This window comes from Candida margitis, assembly GCF_024628925.1.
Source record: "Candida margitis strain CBS 14175 chromosome Unknown scaffold26, whole genome shotgun sequence".
In the NCBI taxonomy this organism is placed as follows: domain Eukaryota; kingdom Fungi; phylum Ascomycota; class Pichiomycetes; order Serinales; family Debaryomycetaceae; genus Lodderomyces; species Lodderomyces margitis.
The window spans coordinates 34300-57802 of record NW_026261750.1 but is presented as its reverse complement, the minus strand read 5'-3'; the positions used below and the strand labels follow the sequence as shown (position 1 = coordinate 57802).

The 23503-nt window shown below is 40.0% G+C and overlaps 14 protein-coding genes across 14 annotated transcripts; 5 read left to right on the top strand and 9 right to left on the bottom strand. All coding sequences in view use genetic code 12, as the record gives it.

The window, feature by feature from the left end:
• Nucleotides 1–93: 93 nt before the first annotated feature.
• Nucleotides 94–1350, top strand: CPA1 (carbamoyl-phosphate synthase (glutamine-hydrolyzing); the record flags this gene model as incomplete). The annotated part of the gene is made up of 1 exon (XM_051818281.1): nt 94–1350. The coding sequence occupies one exon, from the start codon at nt 94–96 to the stop codon at nt 1348–1350; it is 1257 nt and encodes a 418-aa protein (XP_051673485.1).
• Nucleotides 1351–1387: 37 nt separating this feature from the next.
• Nucleotides 1388–3037, bottom strand: PWP1 (rRNA-processing protein; the record flags this gene model as incomplete). The annotated part of the gene is made up of 1 exon (XM_051818280.1): nt 1388–3037. One exon carries the CDS (start codon nt 3035–3037, stop codon nt 1388–1390), a length of 1650 nt encoding a protein of 549 aa, XP_051673484.1.
• A 230-nt stretch (nt 3038–3267) lies between these two features.
• Nucleotides 3268–4566, bottom strand: NMT1 (glycylpeptide N-tetradecanoyltransferase; the record flags this gene model as incomplete). The annotated part of the gene is made up of 1 exon (XM_051818279.1): nt 3268–4566. The coding sequence occupies one exon, from the start codon at nt 4564–4566 to the stop codon at nt 3268–3270; it is 1299 nt and encodes a 432-aa protein (XP_051673483.1).
• Nucleotides 4567–4878: 312 nt separating this feature from the next.
• CANMA_000880 (uncharacterized protein) lies at nt 4879–5805 on the top strand (the record flags this gene model as incomplete). Its single annotated transcript, XM_051818278.1, has 1 exon — nt 4879–5805. The coding sequence occupies one exon, from the start codon at nt 4879–4881 to the stop codon at nt 5803–5805; it is 927 nt and encodes a 308-aa protein (XP_051673482.1).
• A 272-nt stretch (nt 5806–6077) lies between these two features.
• Nucleotides 6078–7184, top strand: CANMA_000879 (SCF ubiquitin ligase complex subunit; the record flags this gene model as incomplete). Its single annotated transcript, XM_051818276.1, has 2 exons — nt 6078–6451; nt 6785–7184. 2 exons carry the CDS (start codon nt 6078–6080, stop codon nt 7182–7184), a joined length of 774 nt encoding a protein of 257 aa, XP_051673481.1.
• Nucleotides 7185–7335: 151 nt separating this feature from the next.
• NIP1 (translation initiation factor eIF3 subunit c) lies at nt 7336–9702 on the top strand (the record flags this gene model as incomplete). The annotated part of the gene is made up of 1 exon (XM_051818275.1): nt 7336–9702. One exon carries the CDS (start codon nt 7336–7338, stop codon nt 9700–9702), a length of 2367 nt encoding a protein of 788 aa, XP_051673480.1.
• Nucleotides 9703–9852: 150 nt separating this feature from the next.
• On the top strand, nt 9853–10938 carry CANMA_000877 (uncharacterized protein; the record flags this gene model as incomplete). The annotated part of the gene is made up of 1 exon (XM_051818274.1): nt 9853–10938. One exon carries the CDS (start codon nt 9853–9855, stop codon nt 10936–10938), a length of 1086 nt encoding a protein of 361 aa, XP_051673479.1.
• A 38-nt stretch (nt 10939–10976) lies between these two features.
• On the bottom strand, nt 10977–11780 carry CANMA_000876 (oxidoreductase; the record flags this gene model as incomplete). The annotated part of the gene is made up of 1 exon (XM_051818273.1): nt 10977–11780. The coding sequence occupies one exon, from the start codon at nt 11778–11780 to the stop codon at nt 10977–10979; it is 804 nt and encodes a 267-aa protein (XP_051673478.1).
• Nucleotides 11781–12074: 294 nt separating this feature from the next.
• RPL20B (60S ribosomal protein eL20) lies at nt 12075–12593 on the bottom strand (the record flags this gene model as incomplete). Its single annotated transcript, XM_051818272.1, has 1 exon — nt 12075–12593. One exon carries the CDS (start codon nt 12591–12593, stop codon nt 12075–12077), a length of 519 nt encoding a protein of 172 aa, XP_051673477.1.
• A 623-nt stretch (nt 12594–13216) lies between these two features.
• On the bottom strand, nt 13217–14122 carry ERG251 (Erg251p; the record flags this gene model as incomplete). Its single annotated transcript, XM_051818271.1, has 1 exon — nt 13217–14122. One exon carries the CDS (start codon nt 14120–14122, stop codon nt 13217–13219), a length of 906 nt encoding a protein of 301 aa, XP_051673476.1.
• A 372-nt stretch (nt 14123–14494) lies between these two features.
• On the bottom strand, nt 14495–15154 carry CANMA_000873 (uncharacterized protein; the record flags this gene model as incomplete). The annotated part of the gene is made up of 1 exon (XM_051818270.1): nt 14495–15154. One exon carries the CDS (start codon nt 15152–15154, stop codon nt 14495–14497), a length of 660 nt encoding a protein of 219 aa, XP_051673475.1.
• A 178-nt stretch (nt 15155–15332) lies between these two features.
• On the bottom strand, nt 15333–18725 carry CANMA_000872 (uncharacterized protein; the record flags this gene model as incomplete). Its single annotated transcript, XM_051818269.1, has 1 exon — nt 15333–18725. The coding sequence occupies one exon, from the start codon at nt 18723–18725 to the stop codon at nt 15333–15335; it is 3393 nt and encodes a 1130-aa protein (XP_051673474.1).
• Nucleotides 18726–19091: 366 nt separating this feature from the next.
• On the bottom strand, nt 19092–20786 carry BEM1 (phosphatidylinositol-3-phosphate-binding protein; the record flags this gene model as incomplete). Its single annotated transcript, XM_051818268.1, has 1 exon — nt 19092–20786. One exon carries the CDS (start codon nt 20784–20786, stop codon nt 19092–19094), a length of 1695 nt encoding a protein of 564 aa, XP_051673473.1.
• A 1396-nt stretch (nt 20787–22182) lies between these two features.
• HAP3 (Hap3p) lies at nt 22183–23249 on the bottom strand (the record flags this gene model as incomplete). Its single annotated transcript, XM_051818267.1, has 3 exons — nt 22183–22728; nt 22834–23072; nt 23153–23249. 3 exons carry the CDS (start codon nt 23247–23249, stop codon nt 22183–22185), a joined length of 882 nt encoding a protein of 293 aa, XP_051673472.1.
• Between the last annotated feature and the right edge of the window lie 254 nt (nt 23250–23503).

Below are 23503 nucleotides of genomic sequence, written 5' to 3'. Positions count from 1 at the left end.
TCAAAGAAGTAAGAAAAAAAAATTTTTCTTCTTACTCTTACTCTTACTCTTACTCTTTTTGCCCTTCTCCTTTCTTCTTTCTCAATAACAGTAATGTTTCAATTTAAGAGGTTTCTTGCTACTGCAAGCAAGTCGTTTACAAACAACAAGTCACAATTGGACAGAGCAACGCTTACAATAAAGAATGGCCCAGTTTTCAGTGGATATTCATTTGGTGCAAATCGAAATGTGAGTGGTGAAGCGGTCTTCACCACTTCGTTAGTCGGATATCCTGAAAGTATGACTGATCCTTCCTACAAAGGACAGATTTTGTGTTTCACGCAGCCCTTAATAGGTAACTATGGTGTGCCTTCGTCGACTATAAAAGATGAGTTCAATTTGTTAAAGTACGTGGAGAGCCCTAAAATTCAATGTATTGGTATAGTCGTTGGTGATGTTGCTTTGGAATATAGTCACTGGACGGCCGTCGAGAGTTTGCAACAGTGGTGTAAGAGGAATGGGGTAGCTGCTATAACAGGTGTTGATACTAGGCAATTGGTTTCATACTTGAGAGATAAAGGGTCGAGCTTAGGTAAGATCACCATTGGAGAAGAATACGATGCAGATGAAGATGCAGCTTTTGAGGACCCAGGAGCTATCAACTTGGTTCAAAAGGTCTCAACGAAACAGCCATTCCACGTTGAGTGTCCAAAGGAACACTCGAAAAACGTACACATAGCCGTTTTGGATTGTGGTGCAAAGGAAAATATTTTGCGTTGCTTGGTTGAGAGGGGTGCTTCGTTGACAGTGTTCCCATACGACTATCCTATTGACAAAATTGCTGACAAGTTTGATGGTATTTTCATTTCCAACGGTCCAGGTGATCCAACTCATTGTTCTACTACCGTTGATAATTTGAGGAAAATCATGGATACACATCCAGAATTGCCTATTTTTGGTATTTGCTTGGGCCATCAATTGCTTGCATTGGCGAGTGGTGCTAAGACTATCAAATTAAAGTATGGAAACAGAGCACACAATATCCCCACTTTGGATTTGATCTCGGGAAAATGCCACATCACATCCCAAAATCACGGATATGCTGTTGACACTTCGACTTTAACTGAAGGTTGGAAAGAAATGTTTATCAACTTGAACGATAACTCCAATGAGGGTTTGGTTCACACCACGAAACCAATCTTTTCTACGCAATTCCATCCTGAGGCCAAGGGTGGTCCACAAGATACCGCTTATCTCTTTGATAGGTTTTTCGAAAACATAGCCAAACATAAGAAAAGTTTGCCCAGCGTTGAGGGAAGCTTATTAGTGGATATTTTGCCAAAAGAGAGAGTTGAGCAACATACGTTATAGATTTGAGCTAGACCTATATTGAATAAAGATATACTAATTACTCCTCATCTACCTCTTCATCTATTTCCTCGCCACCTTCAAAACCCTCACCTTCGTCTTCGGATTCGGAATCATCTTTAGATCCATCCACCTCTAGCACTGTGTCACTAACATCAGTCTGATATTTTCTAGCTATTCTTGATGCACGACCAGCAGCCTTTGCCTCATCCCTGGCTTTTATCTGTAAGAGTTTTAACTCATCTTTGAATCCATTCTTTACTGATCTATTGGAAAATGTATCCCACATCTTTAAACCACCAGTCACACCACCAATGACCAAGTTACCAGCAACCTCTATATCATTTGCATAGGAAGTGGTCAACACATTACCGAGACCAAAGTCTCTTGACAAAATCATGGATGGACCTCCTTCTTCAGGCGCCTTCCACAACTTTACTGTCTTTTCTCCCATGGCACTAGTTACCAACATACCAGGAATGTAGTTGTTAATATCCAATGACGAGATTCCAGCATCATGTGCATGCAAGGTCCACAATGGTTTGGAAGCTTTAATGTCAAAGCAATAGACGTTACCTTGGTCAGTACCAGCATAGAACACTTCTGGGTTTGAACTCCATCTAACATTCTCCACTTCCTCTCCAGAACCGACAGAATAACACTTGGAGAGGTTGTCGGTAAGTCGCACATCAGAAACAGCAACCTTCGAATCGTAACCACCTGTTAACAAAATTGATGGCTCAGAAGGGTTCCATTGGGAAGAGGAGACCGTCTTTCCGTGGTGTATTTGGTTCAAAGATCGCACAGCCGTACCCGTATTTAGGTCCCAAAGCTTTACTGTGCTGTCAGCCGATGTGGAAGCCAACACAGACCTGTGAGTTTTATTATGGGCTAACGACAAAACAGCATCTGTGTGATGGGTTGTCACATGTCCAGACTTTTTCTTCTTCTTCTTTTTGGCAGAAACTTCTCCTAGAATAATATCAGGGAAAGCCTTGTCGACAAAGTCCAAGTTCCACAACTCGATTTGAGGATCAAAGGTACCGACTGCGGCAAAGTTTCCAATATTAGAATCTGCCACCACCAGCTGTCCAGGTTTGTAATTTATCCATTCAACGCACAACGGAAATGCTGGCAACATTATGTCATGATGGACGTACAAAGTTGAGTCTCTGATGAGACCATTGGCAACATCGGCATCTAATTTGTCCTCCTCCTCTTCTTTGGCTCCAGCTGGGGCACCTGCTCCATCATCGTAAATGTATATATCTAACCACGAAATATCATCTTCGGTTCTTGTGGCTAAAACCAAGTTGTCAGTAGGATATATTTGATTTTCTTTCTTCTCCTCTTTCTCGTCCACTTCCGTCGGTAATGATAAGTAAACATCCTCTGAATCTTCAGACTGGTCAATCTTGGCAGCCGACAAGCCAGGAAACATGGTTACCTTCTCTCCATCATTGTCTTCTTCTTCATCATCATAGTGCTCCAAATCGTACTCTTTTAAGTCATCATCAATGTCAATCTGGTCAGTTAGTGTCTTTTTTGCATCTTCTAAATCCTCCTTGGCATCATTGATTTCAAGCTGCGCCATGGAATTGATTCTCTCCATTTCCTCGTCATCCAATTCATATTTCTCGGGGAATTCTGAGGCATAACCTCTAGGGACCCATGTGCTGGATGAAATCATTGTTGAGAGAAGAAAGCGATGAGGTGAAGAGAATAATTTTTGTCCCATATTTTGTGGAACTTCAAAATATGGAAACGGTAGCGTTGTTTGGATAGTTTCGCAACACCTTCCCGCCTCTCAACATTCAGTCACATGAAAGAGTAGATGGTATAGACCGAGTGTAATAGCGACGGAGGTAAACACTTTACGAAATGAAACCCAAAACCTTTGATTCTGCATTTCTAACTATTCTACAAAAGAATAACTCCAATACCACTTGTTTGGTCCTCTGCAACCTGTTTTGACTCCTTGTCAATACCACCGTTCATTGGGAAAGTCCTATAATTGAACAAGTAGTAATTCAAAAAGCCATCTCCACTGCCAAATTTGCATCCTTTTAAAAAAAACGTGTTATCTTGACAAGTGAGGCAATTGAAAACATCAGCCTGGAACAGCTTGGCCGTAATCAACGCGTCGTTCATCAAGTCTGTTAACCTAGCCTTATAGCCCTCTTTGGTATCGGTAGCATAGTAAAATAAATAGGCTACGCCCAACTCATCGTGCATTTTATTCTCTAAAACGGTGAATGGAAGTAGATAATACGAAAAAAAATCGGTAATCTTTCCTTCCTTTTCCACCACATATGCCTTGATAACGTCTGATTGGCCCAACATCCAATGACTGAACTCCTCCTCGGTGAACTCTTGCACAATATCAAATCTTTTTTGGTAATCATTCAACAACTTTAAGGTATCGGGTACATCAGCATCAGTCATTTTCCTCAAGCCCGGCAATTGCGTAGCATTGGGTAATGCGTAGTGAGCTATCATACTAGCCTTTGTTTTATCTGCTGGCAAGTGGCTGAATCCGACGTCGTGTAGTTTCGGCCAGTTGAGAGGTCGATGCTGGTAACGGCAAGTGGCAAGTGGAGTGGGCAAAATGGCACCCCCAGTGTATAAAGCTTGCCAAATGTTTTCCTTATTCACTCTTCTCGTGATCTCCTTAATTAATATTGGAGCAAGTCTTTTATTCCTCAACTTTTTGTGTATACACAAGAAGTTTATTTCAACACTGCCCATGGACTTGTTTGACTTGTTCAACTTAACTGTCACAGGAGTTGCCGCGATGAAGGCAATTAATCTATTGCTCGACTTTACACGAACTCCAGCATACCATTCCTTTTTCCAACCTGGTGGTTTTAATGCCCACTTGAAAAACTCACGACTATACTTGAATCGAAATGTAGCATCCGTATCTTCGACGTAATTCTCATATAACAAGTCATAAAGCTCGTTTATTTGTTTATCATCATCAATATCAACAGTACTCCATTCGAACTCAGCAAGCAATGGCATTGGCTTATCCGAAACATCAGCTGGGGTTTTGGGTGGATCAATTGGACCTTCCTCTTTAATAGACTCGTCCAATTTTGGGACAGGTTGGCTATTCCAAAAGAGGTAGTCTTTCATTTTTTTCTCCTGTGATGCAGACAAGGTCTCACCAACAGTGAGCATGTTGAGAAGGTCCTGAATAGACTTCTTGTCCGACATGGTATTAGTAGTGGTTATGTGGTTGTGTGGTGCTGGTGCTGGGACGGATTCAGTGGAAAAAAAAATTGAAAAAGAATTACCCTTGAGAAACCTGACACAATTATGAGTAAAGTCTTCAATGAGTGTAATGCTAGCCATTGCAAAGCACCAAAGTTTGAAGTTTTGAAATAGAACATATATTTATATCAACAATTACAATATTGCACAAAGCACACTAGGTTGTCATAACTACACCAACCCCTCGTTTCAACCCCCAAAAGTACTTATCTTTTCAATTTCTAAGACTATCACCCCCACCCTTTCATTCATAATATGGTTCAATCAAACAAATGGGATAAGAAGGCAAAGTTCCAATATATGAAAAAGCATGGAATTTTGCCATCATCTACACAAGTTCCAGCTACAACTCCCAAATGGAGTGGCAAAAAGAAGACGGAGAAGAAACCAGCAATTCATTTGGCCGATTCAGACGATGAATGGGACTCAGAAGTAGACGAAGCATTGATAAACCATTTCTACCCCGAGCTAGACTCATCTGAAGAGTTGACACTTCAGCAGAAAGTCAAACTAAAACAACAAATTCTAAACGATTTGAAAGAGAAGGAAGAGCAGGGGGAAACGTCTGACGGCTCGATAGAGGTAGATAAGCTGAATGGACAATTCAATATCGGTGAGATTATGAATAATATAGACAGGAAACCGAAAAAGAAGTTGCTAAAAGCTCGCTTTTCTGAGAACTTTTTGGAGGAGTATGGCTTGGAAAGCTACCAGGTAAGTGACAAGGAGTATAACATGTCTGGACGCAAAAAGGGATTTGCTAATTTAAAAGATGACTATATTATTGGTATGAACCAGAATACTCCGTCTCTGCGAAGTCTCACAGAGGAAGAAGTTGCCATAGAGAATGAGCGAAAGAAGAAAATTGAGCAGCAGAATTTTTACAATGAGGTGAAGAAGAAATTTGGAGACAAGAGCAGTAGTCAACAGAGGGTAGTAGATATTAATAATATCAAGGGAGATGACAAGCATTTGCAAATGTTGAATGGTAAAATAGGGAAAGAAAAGATGGAAGACACATTGGATGCTGATCTCAATGAGCTCCTAGACTTAAAGCTCTCGCAGCCAGAAGATGAAGTGCCCCACAAGTCCCAAGTAAGTTTTTCAAGCTTACCGAAGAAGGCGACTACCAAGACCAGCGGCGTCAAGGACGTTGATTTTTTAGACGAATTGTTAAAGTAAAATTTCTAGTGGACCTTCTTTGATATAATTAAAACAACACGTGTCAGTTTAGTCCATGAACAGACAATTTTCTATATTACAATTCTTAATGCATAGTATCAGTTTTGCTCGTTACATACACTTCTCGCCACTTTGTGGTTTACCACACACAACATTTTCTTATTCCCACCCCATGGTAGAACGAAAATGTGGAAATCGCGGGTTTGCAACAAAAAAAGAAAAAAAAATATTGTTTCCACAGTTTCCATTTTGCACATCAACAGCAACCAGCAATGCCCACCACTAATGATGAAGCCATATCCTTGTTTGAACGGGCCACATATTTAGAAAGTCAAGGACGCATGAGCGATGCAGTTGATGTGTACAGAAAAGCGTTCAAGTTGAATAACAACATTGACATCATTTACCGATCCACATACTCAAATAAGCATCTTTCAAAAGATAAAGGCAAGAACGCTTTGGTCAAGGTCGACGAGAAAGAAGTATCGAAAATCAATGTGGACAAACTAATAGACAGTTTCAGTGAAGTACATTTACAAGACGAGCTGGAGCATCCAGACGATGCACCATCGATTCTTCTTTATTTGCCAAAGGACATATGGTGCCATATATTTGAGGTCCTAATTCATACTAGTCCTGAGTCTTGGTTTAATATGTCTATAACGTGCAAGAAGATGGCACATTTAGGTTTTGGAAACAACACATACAAGTATCTTTGCCAGCTTATTTATCCGAGGCAGGTTTATGAGGAAAATGAAACGTACAAGTCGAAGTTAGTGTCCGACACAGAACTACCGATACCACTCAACCAGCTACTAATCTTACCGCACTACAAGAGTTGGAAGAATATGCTTCACGAGCGTGGTTTTATCAAATATGGCGGCTGTTACATAAGTGTCATTAATTACTACAGTGAGGGTAGTAAAGGCGAAAATTCATTGTCTTGGACCAACCCCGTGAGAACAATAACGTACTACAGGTACCTACGATTCTATACAGATGGTACAGTAGCGAAAATGCTATCAGTGCTTCCGCCAGATCGAGTAATACCTTGGTTCCTGAGGGAGCGGCAATTCATACCCGATGCGGAGGAAAACGAGGCAACTAAAATCTACCTTGGAAGGTTCACAATTAGCTCGTCCGACGAGGTGCGTATAAATATAGAAAATGGCTCGACAAGTTACTTGACATTCCACTACTACTTTCACATTAAATCGTTGGGACAATTCAAACACGGGAAGTTGAACTGGAAAAAATATTTTGCAGTAAGAAAAGCCACGAGTCCTGATGATGATAGAGTTGGAGAGGTTATGGAATACTCAATTAGAAACGAAAAGCCCTTCAAATTCCTGAGAGTGAAGAGTTATAGTATAGAATAAGATACTTACACGTAAATTTTGCAATTCGTGCTTGACACGACTTTTCTCTTTTAATGAGAAAATTTTTTTGATCTCTTTCTTTTTCTTCCTTTTTTTTTCCATTTGACCAAAGAGGACCCATTATCCATCGAACATTCAAAGGTTAAATAAGATGTCTAGGTTCTTTGTATCGGGATATAGTTCAGAATCGTCTTCTGAGGAGGAGGATTTGGTGAGTAGCTCTGAGGAAGAGTTGTTGTCTTCCTCTGCTGAACAATCAGATGATGACTTTTTTAATGATGATGAAGAAAGCAGTTCAGACGACGAAGATGGACGTCCAACAGGTCCAGCATATTTTTTGAAAAAGTCCTTTTTGAAAGGTGATGAATCTGATTCTGAAAGTGATGATGAAGGTAGAAAAGTTGTCAAGAGTGCCAAGGATAAATTGTTGGACGATATGAAGGCATCAATTGAGATTATTAATGTCAACAAAAGAAGCAACAATTGGATTGTCGTATTGAGCGAGTTCGAAAAGTTGGGTAGACTTTTGAACAGAGCTAATCAGCAAAGATTTGGAACTCCAAAGTTTTACATCAAGTTGTTATCAAGTTTGGATGATTCGATTACCGAGACTGCAAATAACGAAAAGGATGACAAGACAATGAAAGCAGATGAAGCAAGAGCTTTCAACACGTTGAGACAAAGAGTCAAGAAACAGATTAAGGAATTTCAAGTCTATTACGATTTGTACAAAGATGTTCCAGAAAACTTTGATCAAGAAGACGAACCCTTGGATCTGGCCACCAGAGTTGAAGAAAAGCAAGACGAAGGTAAGAAGTTGAGTCCGGTTTTCCAAACCTTGAAGCAAATCAGTGAAAGCAGAGGTAAGAAGAACGTTGACAGGTCAGAGCAGATTGTAAGCTTAGAGAATTTGATTAATGATCAAGTAAGCACATTTGAGCTTATTTCAATTTACCAAATGTTATTGTCAATTAGGTTTGATGCCTCATCCAACCAGTTCATGCCCATTCAAGACTGGCAGAAGAATTGTGAAGATATAAATAAGTTGTTAGACATTTTATTTGCATCGAAGGAATACCAAGTCAGTGAAACTGGGCAAACAACTGATGAGATTGACATAGAACCCACACCAGTTGACGGGGTTAAAGTAATCTTTGGATCAATCACATCCTTAATTGATAGGTTAGATGATGATTTTACCAAGTCTTTGCAGAACACTGACCCCCATTCCATGGATTACGTTGAGAGATTGAAAGACGAAAGCAGCATCTACAACTTGATTGTTAGGGGCCAGGCGTACATTGAATCTATTAATTCTTCACTTGATAGTGAGCAGTTGGCCAGGATTGTTTTGAGAAGATTGGAACATATATACTACAAACCAACACAGTTGATCCAGGGAAATGAAGTGGAAACAAAGATTGGCAAAGGTGATGCCAATGAAATTATTGATTCTTTGAGTGAGTTCTTGCAGAAAAGTGCTAATAAGCTTTACGCACAACTTGCGATGCTTTATTCCATTTACTATTACGCTGTCAACAATAACTACGAGAAAGCCAGAGAGCTCTTTTTTGCATCTCAGTTTTACAAAAACATAAATTCAGCTGAATCATCATTGCAGGTTCAATACAATAGGGCATTAGTCCAATTGGGATTGAGTGCGTTCAGAGTAGGAGCTATTGAAGAATCACACAAGATTTTGAATGAAATTATCAACTCACAAAGATCAAAGGAATTGCTTGGACAAGGTTTTAGCACCAAATTCCCTAGTCAAGCTACTGTTGCTGAGAAACAAAAATTGTTGCCATTCCACCAGCATATCAATTTGGAATTGTTGGAATGTGTCTATATGACGTGCTCCTTATTGATTGAAATACCTGCTTTGGCAGCTGCTTCATCAACCAAAGATAAGCGTAAAAACTCATCTATTAAATCATTCAAGAGCAAGCTTGAGTTTCACGATAGACAATTTTTCACCGGTCCACCAGAGAGTATTAAGGACCACATTATACATGCTTCCATTGCTTTGCAAAAGGGCAACTGGTCGAAAGCTTACGACTTGTTGGCTTCAATAAAGATTTGGAGGTTGTTCCCAGATACTGAAGACTTGTTAGCCATGATGAAGAACCAGCTTCAAATTGAAGGCTTGAGAACCTACATTTTTACTTACAAGCCAGTGTACACTAAATTGTCTATTGCTAAATTGAGCACTATTTTTGCTTTACCTGAAGAAAAGGTTACTGACACTGTGACCACAATGGGTGAGCAAGTCGAAAATGGATTTATCAACTTTTCGACTGCTGCAACCAGATCGAAGTTGCAAGAGTTGGCTATATTGATGAATGAAAAGATACAGTTGCTTACAGACAAGAACGAAAAGACATCTGCTAGCGGTCACAGTAAGAAACAACAACCACAACAATCCACTCAGCAAACAACTCAACCACAGCCCGAGGAAAACAGGTTCAAAATTGCTAATGTCAATATCAACAATGACGAGTTTCAGACAACTGCATAGGGGTGTATAAAAGTAATGTAAAAGACTATATAAATAAAACTTCCTCTTTCTTATCTAATCAGTTGCAAAATAAAAAGAAACAAAAAAAAAAAAAAGAAATAAGAAGAGACTGAAAAATTTTATTACATAGACCACTACCACTCCACAGCGATGACTGTTATGCCACCAAAGAAACTCAAAGTTGCATCACTTTGTGAGCTATGCCACTCGAGGAAGGCGGTCATGAAAAGACCAAAGAATTTGATGAAACTTTGTAAAGAATGTTTTTATAATGTTTTTGAGACCGAGATACACAACACGATAACATCAAGTAATTTATTTCAGCCAGGTGAAAAAGTGGCAATAGGGGCTTCAGGAGGTAAGGACTCGACTGTTTTGGCATCGATACTCAAAACCCTAAATGAAAGGTACGACTACGGTTTAACGCTTGTACTTCTCTCCATAGATGAGGGAATTAAAGGTTATCGTGATGACTCTCTTGCAACCGTGAAGCGCAATCAACAGCAGTATCAAATGGAACTAGAGATTGTGTCCTATAAAGATTTGTACAACTGGACCATGGATGAAGTTGTTAGCTGCGCCGGTATTAGATCGTCATGTACCTACTGTGGTGTTCTTCGGCGTCAGGCATTGGATAGAGGTGCTGCAAAATTGGGGATAAATCATGTTGTGACAGGACACAATGCTGATGACATGGCCGAGACTGTTTTGATGAACTTGCTAAGAGGGGACTCCAATCGTTTAGAAGGTAGCACACGAATAATGACACAGTCAGCTGAATCTCCCATCAAGAGGTCAAAGCCATTTAAATACACATACCAGAAGGAGATTGTGTTGTATGCTCATTATAAAAAATTGGACTATTTCTCAACCGAATGCTCGTATGCTCCGGAGGCATTTAGAGGGACAGCCAGAGAGCTTTTGAAGGGGTTGGAAAGCATACGACCTTCTTGTATCATGGATATCATATACAGTGGCGAACATTTAGTGTTGTCAAAGAAAAAGAAGCAGACGGTGAAGTATAAAAACAAAAAGGCAGAGGAAATTGAGGTCCATGCTGATGGATCCGTGTCAACAAATAGGTGTGTCAATTGTGGGTATCTATCGTCGAATAAAATTTGCAAGGCTTGTACCTTACTTCAAGGGTTGGAAATGAGTCGACCCAAGTTGGCCATCGACAGTGACGCTGATGGGGCTGCAAAGATCACAAAGACATTAGAAGGACTTAGCTTTTAAATATGTATTCAGGTGAATGAAATATAGACAACAGCTTCTTACTCATTTCTATAAATGTGGAATGGCGATGCTTGACCATTTGGAAAGACCAATGTTTCAGCAACAACCAAGTTTTCTCTTCTGGTCAAGGTGAACGCAATCACCTCAGCGATATCGACGGCTGTAAGTGGCTCTGTTCCCTTGTACACGCTATCAGCTTTTGAATCGTCACCTCTAAAACGGACGTTTGAGAATTCAGTTTTGACGGCTCCAGGGCTGATCAAGATGCTTCTAATTTTGGTTGAGATCAACTCCTTACGAAGAGCATCCATAAAGAAACGAACACTTGCCTTACAAGCGTTGTAGATGGATCCACCTTCGTAAGCAACCAAACCAGCAATACTACCAATCGAGACAATGCTACCGGAATCTTTCTTCTTCATGATTGGCAAAACAGCTTGTGTCAATGTGATGAGACCCAACACGTTGGTTTGGAACATGGTGACCACATCAGTCAATGCAATTTCGCCAACGGACTCTTTACCCAAAGCCAAACCAGCATTGTTGACCAAAATGTCAATATCAGCAAACTCTTGAGGCAAGGTAGAAATAAATGGATCAATGCTTTCCAATTTGGAAACATCCAATTCCTTTGCCAAGACCTTGATGCCTGGGTATTCGCTCTCCAATTTTTGTTTCAACTCGTTTAACTTTTCAACCCTTCTAGCGGTTATAATCAACTTGATCTTTGGAGTTACTTCAGCCAATTCAAAACACGCGGCTTCACCAATACCCAGGGAGCATCCTGTGATAAGAATAGTCTTGTCTGCCAATCTTTCTGCTGCTTTCTTTCCGTAGCTCATGGTTGAATAATTGTGTATAGAGATCCTTGTTATAAATGTTGATGGTCGTCGATTTGATAACAATTAAATAGAATTAGCGCGCATGTACGGAAGAGACAGCTGCTACCTGGAATCATTTACAAAGCACTCTCTTTACAGCCTATCAACGGCAAAATACATTTTCTGCGCCTCTCAATGGCTACAGTTTAGTTTTACGTATACAATGCGATTACGTATATTCTTATATACATAAAAGTTTCAAATTAACACGAACCTGAGCTTCCCCCTTTACTTTCTTAACCTTTTCAACAAAATTTAGTAGAAAGTTGATGGCCTGTTGCTGAAGTACAAAGCCTTGGTCTTTTGGACTCTGTGTGGTAATGGGAACTTCAAGTCTTTGGTCAAGAATTGTTTAACGTATTGTCTCTTAACATCATCAGCCTTTTGTAATTCTACAACTTTCAAAATGTGGATGCTTCTAAATCTAGCTCTGTGTCTAGCAGCCAAGTCTTGGTACATAGTTTCGACGGCACCAACTCTGGTGACATCTCTGTATTCTTTGTACATGTTGTGGATACCAGATCTTGATTCGTATCTAATCCAGACACCGAAAGTCTTAACCTTGGTTGGCTTAGCTTCGTTGATGATGTTGACGGAAACAATTTCACCAGAGGCTTTCTTAACCTTGTGCAATTTTTGTAAAAAGTACCAGTATCTTGACTTAGCAACAACGGTGTTTGGAGCAAAGATTCTCATACGGAACAACTTTGGTTCTGGGGCGGAGTCGGTAGGCAAACGACGACCGATGACTTGATATTCGTTTAATCTTGACATTCTGGAATATTAGTTAGTACTTGATGTCCATATAAGTAGATATTTCGACTATTTAATGCAATGAAGGAAATGTGAAAAAAAAAAAAAAACAGAACGATATGGCATCGCTTCAATCCTAGGGTCTATTCCATTATGAAATGCTTCACCCAGGAGAAAACTGACTCATCATTCATCGTTCCATTTAGCACTGACTGTCCTCCTCATTAGTCTCTTATTTAAACATACTTTCGTTATCGCTGAATATAGTTATCCAAGGTATTCAAATTGAAATTTTTTTTTTTCGGTTTTTTCTTTCTCTATTTGGTTTTCTCTCTTTCTCTCTTTTGTCTCTGTAAAAGGTGAGGAATAATTTTGTTTAGGTGTGGTACTTTGAAGGACTTTGTGTTAGTTCTAACTCATTTGGTAGCGATATTTACTACTGTGAGAAACATTTTTCTATAAAAGGGGCTGCAGCCCTAATTTGTAGACGTAAAGGCATTGTGAGCCGCACACCTATGTATTGCCTTATGAGAGTACGTTGGAGATTGCTTTCATTGCAAAAGTCTCAGAGATCTAGTGTATCTATCCTACAAGTCCTCTCTTCATACCTCAAATGTGTATCTCTTTACCCTATATATTTCCAATTACAAATTTTTTTTATAAAGAGCCTCTGACTTTTTGTTAGCCCTGTTTTCTCTTCTTTGTTTAGCCAATTGGCCACATTCAGTACTGAAGAAACGGTCCCAAACTGTAAACGAACTGGCGTAATTACCAATGAAATAGTGATGGTGTTGATCATGGTGTTCAGCACCAGCCCATAGTGGAAAGAACTTATTCAAACTCCAGGGGAAATCGTACCCTGAATGCGAGTCAACCGCTTGAAACAAGCGCAAGACAATCCAACAAGTTATGGTAAACAAATGGATTGATGGTAACAGGTCAAATTTGGTTGCCGCGTAGGCGTATAAAATTGGGAAACCGACAGTTCCAACTCCCAAAGCTGCTACCTCGGCAGGATGGGCGTATTCAGCAGCGAACCCGAATGGAGCAGCATATTTATGATGAATCTTGTGAATGTTTTTGTAGAACCATCCGTAATGGAAAAGTCTATGAAATGTATAATGCCAAAGGTCTTCACAGATGAAAAAAAATGTAATCTGGCAAGCCTGAATTTTCCATGAAGGAAATGGAACGCCATAGATTATATTTAGTTGAGCACACAAAGGATGGAATAACCAAATTGGCAATGCCTCGACTAAGAAATGCGACTTGAGAACAGCTTTGAAACATTCCCATTGTTGTTGATTTGTGGGTATGCTGTCGGGTTGAATCTTGTATTTTCTAAAGTATGGTATTTGGTCTATGATAAACCAAGGCAAGCATCTACCAAAATACATGATCTCGTGAACTAAGAAAAATAGAAGCCCCGTAGCAAGGATATCATTTCCAATGTACAAGTACCAATCTGCCCATAACCTTTCTACCGTATTTGAGGCCACTTGTCCATGTAACAGGCTTGTTGTCGAGTTTGTTGATTGTAATACATTCATGGTACTGGTTCTGTTGTCCGGTCAAAATCATATACCTTTCAATCCTTCCATTCTGATTATATTTATAGTTCCTTTAGGTGTTTCGTATATCATCAAAAAGATCGTATGATTTGAAGCTGCAAAAAAAATAAAAGGAATTTACGCGCCTCAAAATTAAAACAAAGCTAAACGATGGGAGAAAAATATAATGTGTTACAAAACAAGCAAAACTTGCATCTATACGAAACGAACAAATGAAGCTTTATCCGATAAACGACAAAGGGCCAACCCCTACAGTGAGTCCTGTATTGCTTAGAGTTACCAGTTACCACAAGAAGTATACTACTCGTTTAGGATGATTTATAACGCCTATACAAAGAAGGTCTGGCCAAATCACAACTTGCTTTCAAACACTTTCACCAATTCTTCTTCGCTTGAACCGCTAGATACAGAACCATCAACAATTCCATCCACAGTCACAGTTGGAGTTACATGTACACCAACGGTTCTAAGATACCTAGTAAAGTATTTCACGTCAGCGGTTGCTCCATTGCCCTCATTTGTTGGTTCTCCCCCTTCCTTAATGACAAGTTCATCCAACAACCTCTTTTTATCAACGTGCAAGTCCAACTCTTTTGAAATGACATCGTAGATCTGTTCATAAATCTGATTTCTGGTCAATTTGATGTTTGAATTGTCATAGAATTGCTTTTGATTTTCAAAGACAACTCTATTAAAATTCCAAAACGACTCATGTTCATCTCCTCTAGGGGTTTCCCGCAACAACTTGGCGTAAGCCAATGCAAACTCACCTAGCAAGATTGAGTTGGGATGCCATGGCTGAAGTACATTCACTATTACAAACTGAAATCCATCTGGGTGTTTCTTTTGTAAATTGGGGATAACCGTCTTGAATAATTTAAGAAACAATTTTGCACTAAAGGGGCAAGTGTAGTCGAAGTACAAATTGACAATGTGAGGTGCCTTCTTGGCTGTTGATAAAGTATTGAGTCCAAGATAATAATGGGTTAAAGCGTATTTAGGAGAGATCATGTTTGTTGGTAAAAGGTTGATTTGAATAAAAAAGGAGTTGGGAAAGGGGAGGGTGAGAGGATTATCAAGTTGCTTCCTTTTTGGGGTGCGCAATGTTTCCTCTGTGTAATCGCCACACTTTGTCCTGCACAGAATAATTATACATTATTTCGTTATTACTATAAAATACTATATACCGTCATACACCGCTGACTTTACCTCTAGCTTTCGCTATTTTTCTTTGCTTCTTTCTTTTCCTACTTTCATTGGCTTTGTTTGTTTTCGGTTTCGTTACGTGTGCGATATCGTCCACCTTCTTCTTACTAAGATTACGCAACATCTCTCTGGCAAGATCTAGCTCAATTTTGGTGATACTATCCAGTTCCTCTTTTGTCTGGGCATCAGAATGCATATTTAAGATATCATTTGATGGACTATTTTGAGTATCACGTAAATTCTTCGTATTGCTTAGTCTCTTCTCCTTAATACTGCCGGCCAAGTATTTTTTCCCGATATTAAACCGCTTTTTCTTCTTCTGGGCTTTGTTCAGGTCTTTGGCAATGATATCATCAATTGAGGTAGCTATCATGGACATATTGAAACTGTCGTCATCAGCACCCTTTTCTCCTTCTTCGTCTTCTGATATGCTGCCCTTTGGTGCAGACATGATGTCGGTTTCATGCATGCCGTTTCGCTTCTCAGATGGAGAATGAACCAGTTGGCTAGAATTGTGGTGAGCAGACTGACTACTAGCGTGTCCAGCGTAAAGGTTTGGTGAATACACCTGTGAGACTGTTCTCTCCACCTCAACCTCATTTTCGTCATCTGCATTGTGTTCACGGCCCAAATCTGACATGTTTGAAAATGGGGACTTCTCCTCCGCGTTGGAAAGTACAGCCAGAATCTCACTGGCCATTGCTGAATTAGCAGCAGGATCAGCTGGATGCGACAGTTCTTTACTATTGCTACTTCTAATTTCTCCCTCCACTATCAGCTCATCTCCACTGGTTTCGACACCACTTGAGCCGGATACTACCCTTTGCTGTGTTTTTGGGGCACTTTCTGGTGCAGTTGTAAATAACTCTTCACTTGAAGACAGCTTACTTTCGCCATATGACACATATTCTGAACCACTGGTTTGTTCTATCTCTTCGATTAAGCTCCTCTCAAAGTGTGAAGCTTTTAAAACTAAGCTAGAGCGTCTTCTATCTGCCGTATTCTGTCTTAATTGACGACGCGACTGAATCCTTACCAGTATCGTGTCTTCATCCTCAGAGCTCGAACCTTCTTCAGATGATGAATTCAGCAAACGTAGCATATTTCGCACTTTAGAGACTCGTTTGTTTCTTCTCAGTCTAGGACTGTTTTCTGCACGCATCACTTTTTGTGAATCGAGTTCAGCACCTGCTCTATTAGAGTGTTCATTTTCAGTAAACTGGGTGGTACTTGATGGTACTCCTAACTGACTTGAGTTTCCTTCTCCTGTTTTCTTCTTGGGATTAATAGACTTCAGGGATATGTTCGTCTTCAAACGTCCATTGGTGTCTTTGTTCTCGATGATACTCGACTCACCTTCAACGCCAGTCCCTTCATTCAGCCCATGTTCCCCTAAATGTCCTGTCTGTGTCCGAAACTGTTTTTTGACAAACGCTAGGCCATATCCATTTGCGTTTTGTCTGCCACTATCGGTTTCCTGACGTAGAGTCGTATCCTGAGTCGAAGATTCAATTTTTTCAACATCTGTAGCACGAGCAGTCCTTTTTGGGTGCGGGTCAAGCACAAAGAAACTTCTTAGCGCTTCAGAGACATCACGTGCATTGGTTTCAAGTCCAAAATTTGTTGAATCAGGTTCTAACGTATCTTCTTCCACTCTTTGTTGACTTTTTGGTGTAGTCTTGTGTGAGTATTCGCCAATTGTATTAATACTGTTTTCGCTATGCACAACTCTGTCACTTGATAAATCTCTCTGTTTACCATTCAAGCTAGCAAGGGCTTGCGAGCGTCCATCCACAATCGTAGAATTATCCTTTGCCAACGCCTCAAGGCTCGTTGTTGTTTTTTTATGGGATGCATCCTCATTTTGATTTGCCAGTTCTTTGGGTTTCTCTGGGGTCTGTTGCTGAGCTGTGTTGAGAAATGCATGCAGGGTCAACACTTGAATATCGACTGGTGAAAAAACCTTATTTTTTCCTGCCATTGGCACCTTTCCCTTTGCATGTTGTTCCAAACTTGCTTCCTTAGCTGCCTTCCGGATCCTGTTTAGTCTTTTGATTTTCTGTGCCATTGTTTCTTTTGGTTTTGGAATTTCCCTCGCTAAAAGCTTTGAATCTTTACTTCTCGCTGACTGTTTTTCATCATCCAGATCAAATATGGACAAGTCGATGGCTTCAGGTGGGATACTGGTTCTTTTAGACAGCTTCAGGCGAATTTTTATCTTTACGTGTTTTCTACCTTGATGTATGCTACTGTCATGGTTATCGATTTGGTTCAATTTGCTGGCTGTGAGGGCGCGTGTGTCTAATCCAAGAAGCGAGGCTCGCTCACCTGCTGCTCCTTCTTTGGTCATAGACACCGCATTCCTTTCACTGTCCATCTGGTTAGGAGCTTGTTTTTGATCATTTGAAACCACTTCGGTTCCTAGTGGCTTATGTCGTTTACTCTGAAGAGGTAAATCTTTCTGATCTCTTTCTTTCAGCGTCGGCAACTCTGTAATAGAAAGGTCAGAATCCTTGCAAATAACCCTCTTCCTTTTATGAACCGTTGGTGAGATTTCACGCAAGGGCGGTAATGTTCCCCTTGATTTGTTTAGTAGTGAAGTTGAAAGCTCTTCTTCTTGCTGCGCCGGTTTTTCTGTTGCATTTTTGGGTTTTGTCTCCAGAGCTTCCACTGGCTCCTTGTGGAGAATTGCTACTAAATGTTTATCAAGGGGCTTCACTCGGTCTTTGTCAAGAACTTCCAGTAGGTCTTTATCCAGAACTTTTTCTTGCACTTTCTCTACTGCCATCCCTGTCGCATTTTTGGGCGTTTTATTCAGCAAACTTTGTTTCCCTTCTTCAACAAAAGCATCTTGTAGCCTCTGTGAAATAGATTTCTCCTCCTGTTGTAGATGACCACTCTCCAATCTGGCTGCACCTGGTAAGTTTTGAAACGATGAATTGACTTTTCGTTGGCTCGGGACTTCTTTCGACGACTCGTCTGGAGTGTTGGGTGTACCTTCTGAATGAAAATGTGGTGATTTAATCATCGAGGCATTATGAGATTCGGTGTCAGTTGTTAGGGAAGAAGAGGTTTGCCTTAAATGCCCATTCGGGTCTGACATTGAAAAAATATTTGGGGGTGGTGATGGCTTTCGCCTCCTCAAAAGTTCAATTGTTGTCGGAGTCTTGAGAACTCTTGGTGAACCTTTTCCACGCAATCTCTTTAGTTTCAAAACGGGAGTATTTGATTCATCTGACGATATGCTCTTCACCTCACTGACCAGAATGTACTTGCGAATGGGGCGGTTAGTAAGCTCTGTCTTTCCCGACGAATGTTTGGCCATATCTTCATCTTTTCTGGAAAATGCTCTATAGACTGAATCAATGAGACCCATGCTAGTTTGTCCGCTTTAAATTTGTTCCACTTCAGTTGGATCGATGTACTTGTGAAGTAGCTTTGTAGCTAATCCTCTACACTTCATGTTTTGTTTTATTTTGTTTCCTCATCAGTGGACACAAAAGCGTCAATCTTTACCAACGCGTGTTTGTGCGGTTACTATTACCTCAAAGTCAGAGCAAATAGTTTGCTTAATACAGCTAAATTTGCCATATGTGCAGCACCTAGGGTTTCTGTGTTCAACTACAATCGATACAAACATTGATGATTACGTGAGGTATGTGATCTGCGACTTTACGGCTCAAGAATTGACAAAATGGGGATTTATATTGTCTATTTAATTATATGCCCTAAATCTCCCATCTCACGTTATTAAAATGATCAACTTACATTTCTCATAGAGCACCTCGTGGAATTTCTCATCGTTGTCAATCTCAAACTCCTCTAATTTTGCGCCATGTGCATTAAAATCAATCTGCTTGATTCCATATTCATTGACAAAGTCCTCGTAATCATTTCTCAAAAATAATCTAACTGAGTCAATTGTCTTAGGTTGAATAAACTCATGTTGCTGTAGATCGTCCAATTCTAATCTATCGTATAATTTAGTTTTCAAATCTTGAAGTCGTAAATTTGACGGCAATAATAATGCAAATATATCATCTTCGTAGTAAAATTTAACCTTAACTTTTTGTTGCTGTTTCTCAGTGTCTAGAAGCAAGTTCCCGCTTGAAGAATCCCTCGACCTATACGACTCGTTTGAGTGTTCAGATGCTCGAGGGTGAATTCCAAAGTTGGAATATTGCGACATTCTATCCTGATGTGAGTTTGATTTTTGACTAATTGGCTTGGAGCCTCGGCGGTTGGGGGCATCTACTTCACGATCAAATCCATTATTCAACACCTCGAATAAGCGCAAAACTTCTTCTGATCGCGAGATATGTGGTGGAAGTGCAATTAAATTGGACAAATAAAAATCCAATTTCTCCCGCCTCAATTTTGATATCGAATCGTTAACATTAATCAATGGCCCAGGTATGGATGGTATTGTTCGTTTCGAATTCTCGATTTTTCCGGCTTCATACGGAAACAACTCTAGCAACTTTACCTGCAAGTCATAAAAGTCCTGGTAGTAACGGTAAAGGTGCCTGATCTTGCCATTAGATAGTCTGGCGGTTATCAAATACTGATACCTACCGTGATCTAGTTGGTAAGAATCGACACTAGCGTCAATGATGGAAATAGACACTAATGATGATCTGTTTGAATTTGATGCTTGCCCGTCAAAGAATTGTGATGTAGACGATTGTGGGGGCGCTTTTGTGCTTGAAATGTGACCAAGTGGAATAGTTGATGCTTGGTATTTGGCCGTCTGGTCCTTCCACTGCTCTACCGATGGAATTTTGAAACTATTTATAAGTTCAACAATCTGCTCCTGGTTTGAAGTGTCAACGGTTGAATCTGATGCAAGTGGATTCAACAAATCAATAATTTTAACATAAGAAACTGGAACTAAACCCGGGCCTCCTAGTCTATTTATAGGCTTGGCTATAAACCACTCATAGTCGTGATGGGCACATATAATCAAGTTTTCTCCTGGTAAAACGTCAAGCTCGTCGTCTCTTTCTGCTTTGAATTCATACAAGGTGACGGCATACAATGTTTGATTTGGGTTCAGGGAACGAGACCCTCCACGCAGACTCGTACTCTGGTTTGACACTGTTGATGGTCGCGATCTGTCAAATACCTCAAAATAGCTTATTGGTACCATTCCCTTGGCATTTGTCATAGGATTCGTGGCTTCATACCACCCATTCTCCTCAGCTTCTCTGTGTCTTGGGTCATCCGATACATTCAACACATGGAAAAACTCCCCGGTGTTGAATCTCAACTCACCAGGACCTTGTGGTTTGTAGTCGTACAATGCCTTGATAACTTTTTTTGGCGATTGAAGTGCATTGTCTGAGTCAAGCGTATGCGAGGAAACCCTTGAAATTGTCCTTTTCGGCGAGCTAGAAGAGCTTGACAGTCTCTTGCTTTTCCTGAATGATTTGATCATAGGTGTATCTGAGTAGCAATCTCAATGAATACCGTATTGGTTTTCGAAAGGGGGGAGGAGGTTTCAACAACTGTTAATCAGTGAAAAGAAAAGGAAAAAAAATAAAAAATTGAAAAGCTAAATTTAGAAAGTGGTTAGCGCAAGATCTCCGATACAAATCGTAGGGCTTGTGGGTGGGTAGATAGGTCGTTCTTAGACTGATGGATAAATTTGTAATCGAACCGGGCAAAGGGGCCAATACGTCTTTTGTTGTTGGTGGCTTTTGCTTTCAGACTTAATGGAAGTTGATAGTTTTCTTTTGTTAAGTTTTATTTCAATTTCAACTGTTCTCACGCCGAAAGTGGACGGATATTTTTTCTTCTCTTCTCTGTTGTTGAATCGCACTTCGCGCTTGTTTTGTATTAAAGCGATGCCAGAGAGAAAATAAATAGAGAGAGAAGATATACTACCACATATAGAACCTCAATGTCTCAGACGTAGATTCCCTTAAATGCTATAGCTCTTACTTTAACAACGGTGGCCGTTGAATCCAGGCACCACTGTGTGGTTTTGGCACCTGAGAAACTGCGATAGGTAAATGGGGGAATGAAAAACAAAAAACAAAATTATCAAAAGCCACAAGTCGTGTACTTTGTGTCAATGGAATTTACCCCAAAGAAGAAACACATTCCAAAATGGGTGAAAAATTATTTAAAACATATTTGTTGCACAAGATCTTAATTCTTTTAAATGGGCTCAGTTTACCCCTTTCTTTTTTCAAAGTATGTAATTCCTTTTTAAATTCAAACTATGGATCGCGTGATATGACAAAGTTTGGCACGATCTGTGTTTCAAACTGAACTACGATCAACTTCGTATTGCGTTGTGTAATGGCGCAAGTGAGTGCGGTATCCAGAGACATCAATTCTACAATCTTGTGTGCCTAAGTGAGCAGTTGTGGAAATTATACCTTCTCCAAAAGTAAATTGACTATTGTACTCTGAGAGACGCGTTTGGTCTCGGCCCTATAGAAAAAGATTTGTTGCAACCAGAGCTACCCACTCTCATGCATGACAGCTTTACTATAAGAGTCTACTTTAATCCTGAGACACACACACACACACACATATACACTGACCTAACTTTTATTTATTTCTAATTGCTATTCGAGTCTTGATTCCCATAAATTCTATGGAGTAACTGCCTCCTGGATACATCGTTGCCGACTTCTATTAATTGGACATTGGCGTTGGAAACAAGGGTAATATAACAACCAGTAACTCATCAAACAAGCTAGCCATATAAGCTCATTTTGGGCGAGATCGAACAAGGCACTAGATCCTCATTTTTCAATCTAGAGCTTAGACCTGGCAACAGCTGCAGCTATCAACCAACTTGCATTGAAGTTACAGATTGTTTATCCCAGTGAATGGCCCTGTCCAGTTCGTGAATATCGAGGAGAGCTTTTTAGAATTACACCAACGCCTTGACCTTGTTGATTAAGCTGCATTTGCACGTCGCTCATATCATCCACATCGTATGTTTGTCCTTGGGGGGTGTATAGCTGGTGTGTTTGCTGCTCTGTATATGTTTGTGGAACTTGTTGGTGATAAGTTTGGGGAATGAGTGGTTGTTGTTGTTGTTTTTGTGGTGGTGGTTGCATATTGGGACGATTCAAGTATTGGAAGTTCTCTGTACCCGTTCTTTCAATGCCTTGCTCTTGGAAAAAGTCATCTTCTATTGGGAACGACGATGTCACGACCGAAGCGCCTGTTGCTGTTGGTTCTGGGTATCCCGCTTCGTTTTCAACTATGGCATTGTCTTGGAAATAATCAACAGAAGGATTGAGTATTGTGTCTTCATTATTAAACTCGTCATCGTAATCATCTTGTGTCTCCTCTTCTTCTTCTCCCTCCTCCTCTTCCTCTGCCCCCAATTGCACTCGTTTGGCTTTGCGTTTTTTCTTATAAACTTTCCTCCTGGGAGGTTTGATTAGCGCCTGTTCCTGTTCATACTGCATCACGTTAGTATATTTTTCTCTTTTAGAAACACCATAGTAGTAACATACCTGTCGGTACTTGGCAAGATAAATCTTGAGAGTCTCTGAATAATTCTCAAACCCTAGTGTGTACATTGCCCATAGTATGTCCTCCCCATTTAGTGTTTTGCGTTTCTCCAATTTACATTTATCAGCCGCTTGACTTGTAATAAACGAAATAAATTCACTAACACATTCTTGTACGCATTCTTTTGACTCCTTGGACAATTTGGCTCTCTCAGGAAGAGCTTTCTTCATCACTCGGCCAACTGTATCTAGTTAGTAATCTCCTCATATAAAATTACACAGCACTCTGACATGCCTGCTTTTCCTCTTCATGAAAACATACCATTTGCAATCGGTAGAAATCGATCTTGTTCTTTTATTTCGTAGTCACTATTGTGCCAATCCTTGTCGATTGGACTGTCATTAGACTGTGCTGACATGATCAAAAGAAGAATTTGAATCGCTATTGCAAAAAAGTGTCTCTGTTTGACTACACTCCCGGAAAGAGTTATATGAACGAATTTTGCACCAAAATATTTAGCGAGATCGGAGTAGAAACGAAAAAAAAAAAAAAGAAAACATTTGTGCAATTGCATACTCTTTATTGTACGTATTGTTAAAGGAAAAAAATAAAGTTATCTAAAAGATCAGTGTAAAAAACTACTTTTTATTTTGACCACGAGGGAATAAGCTC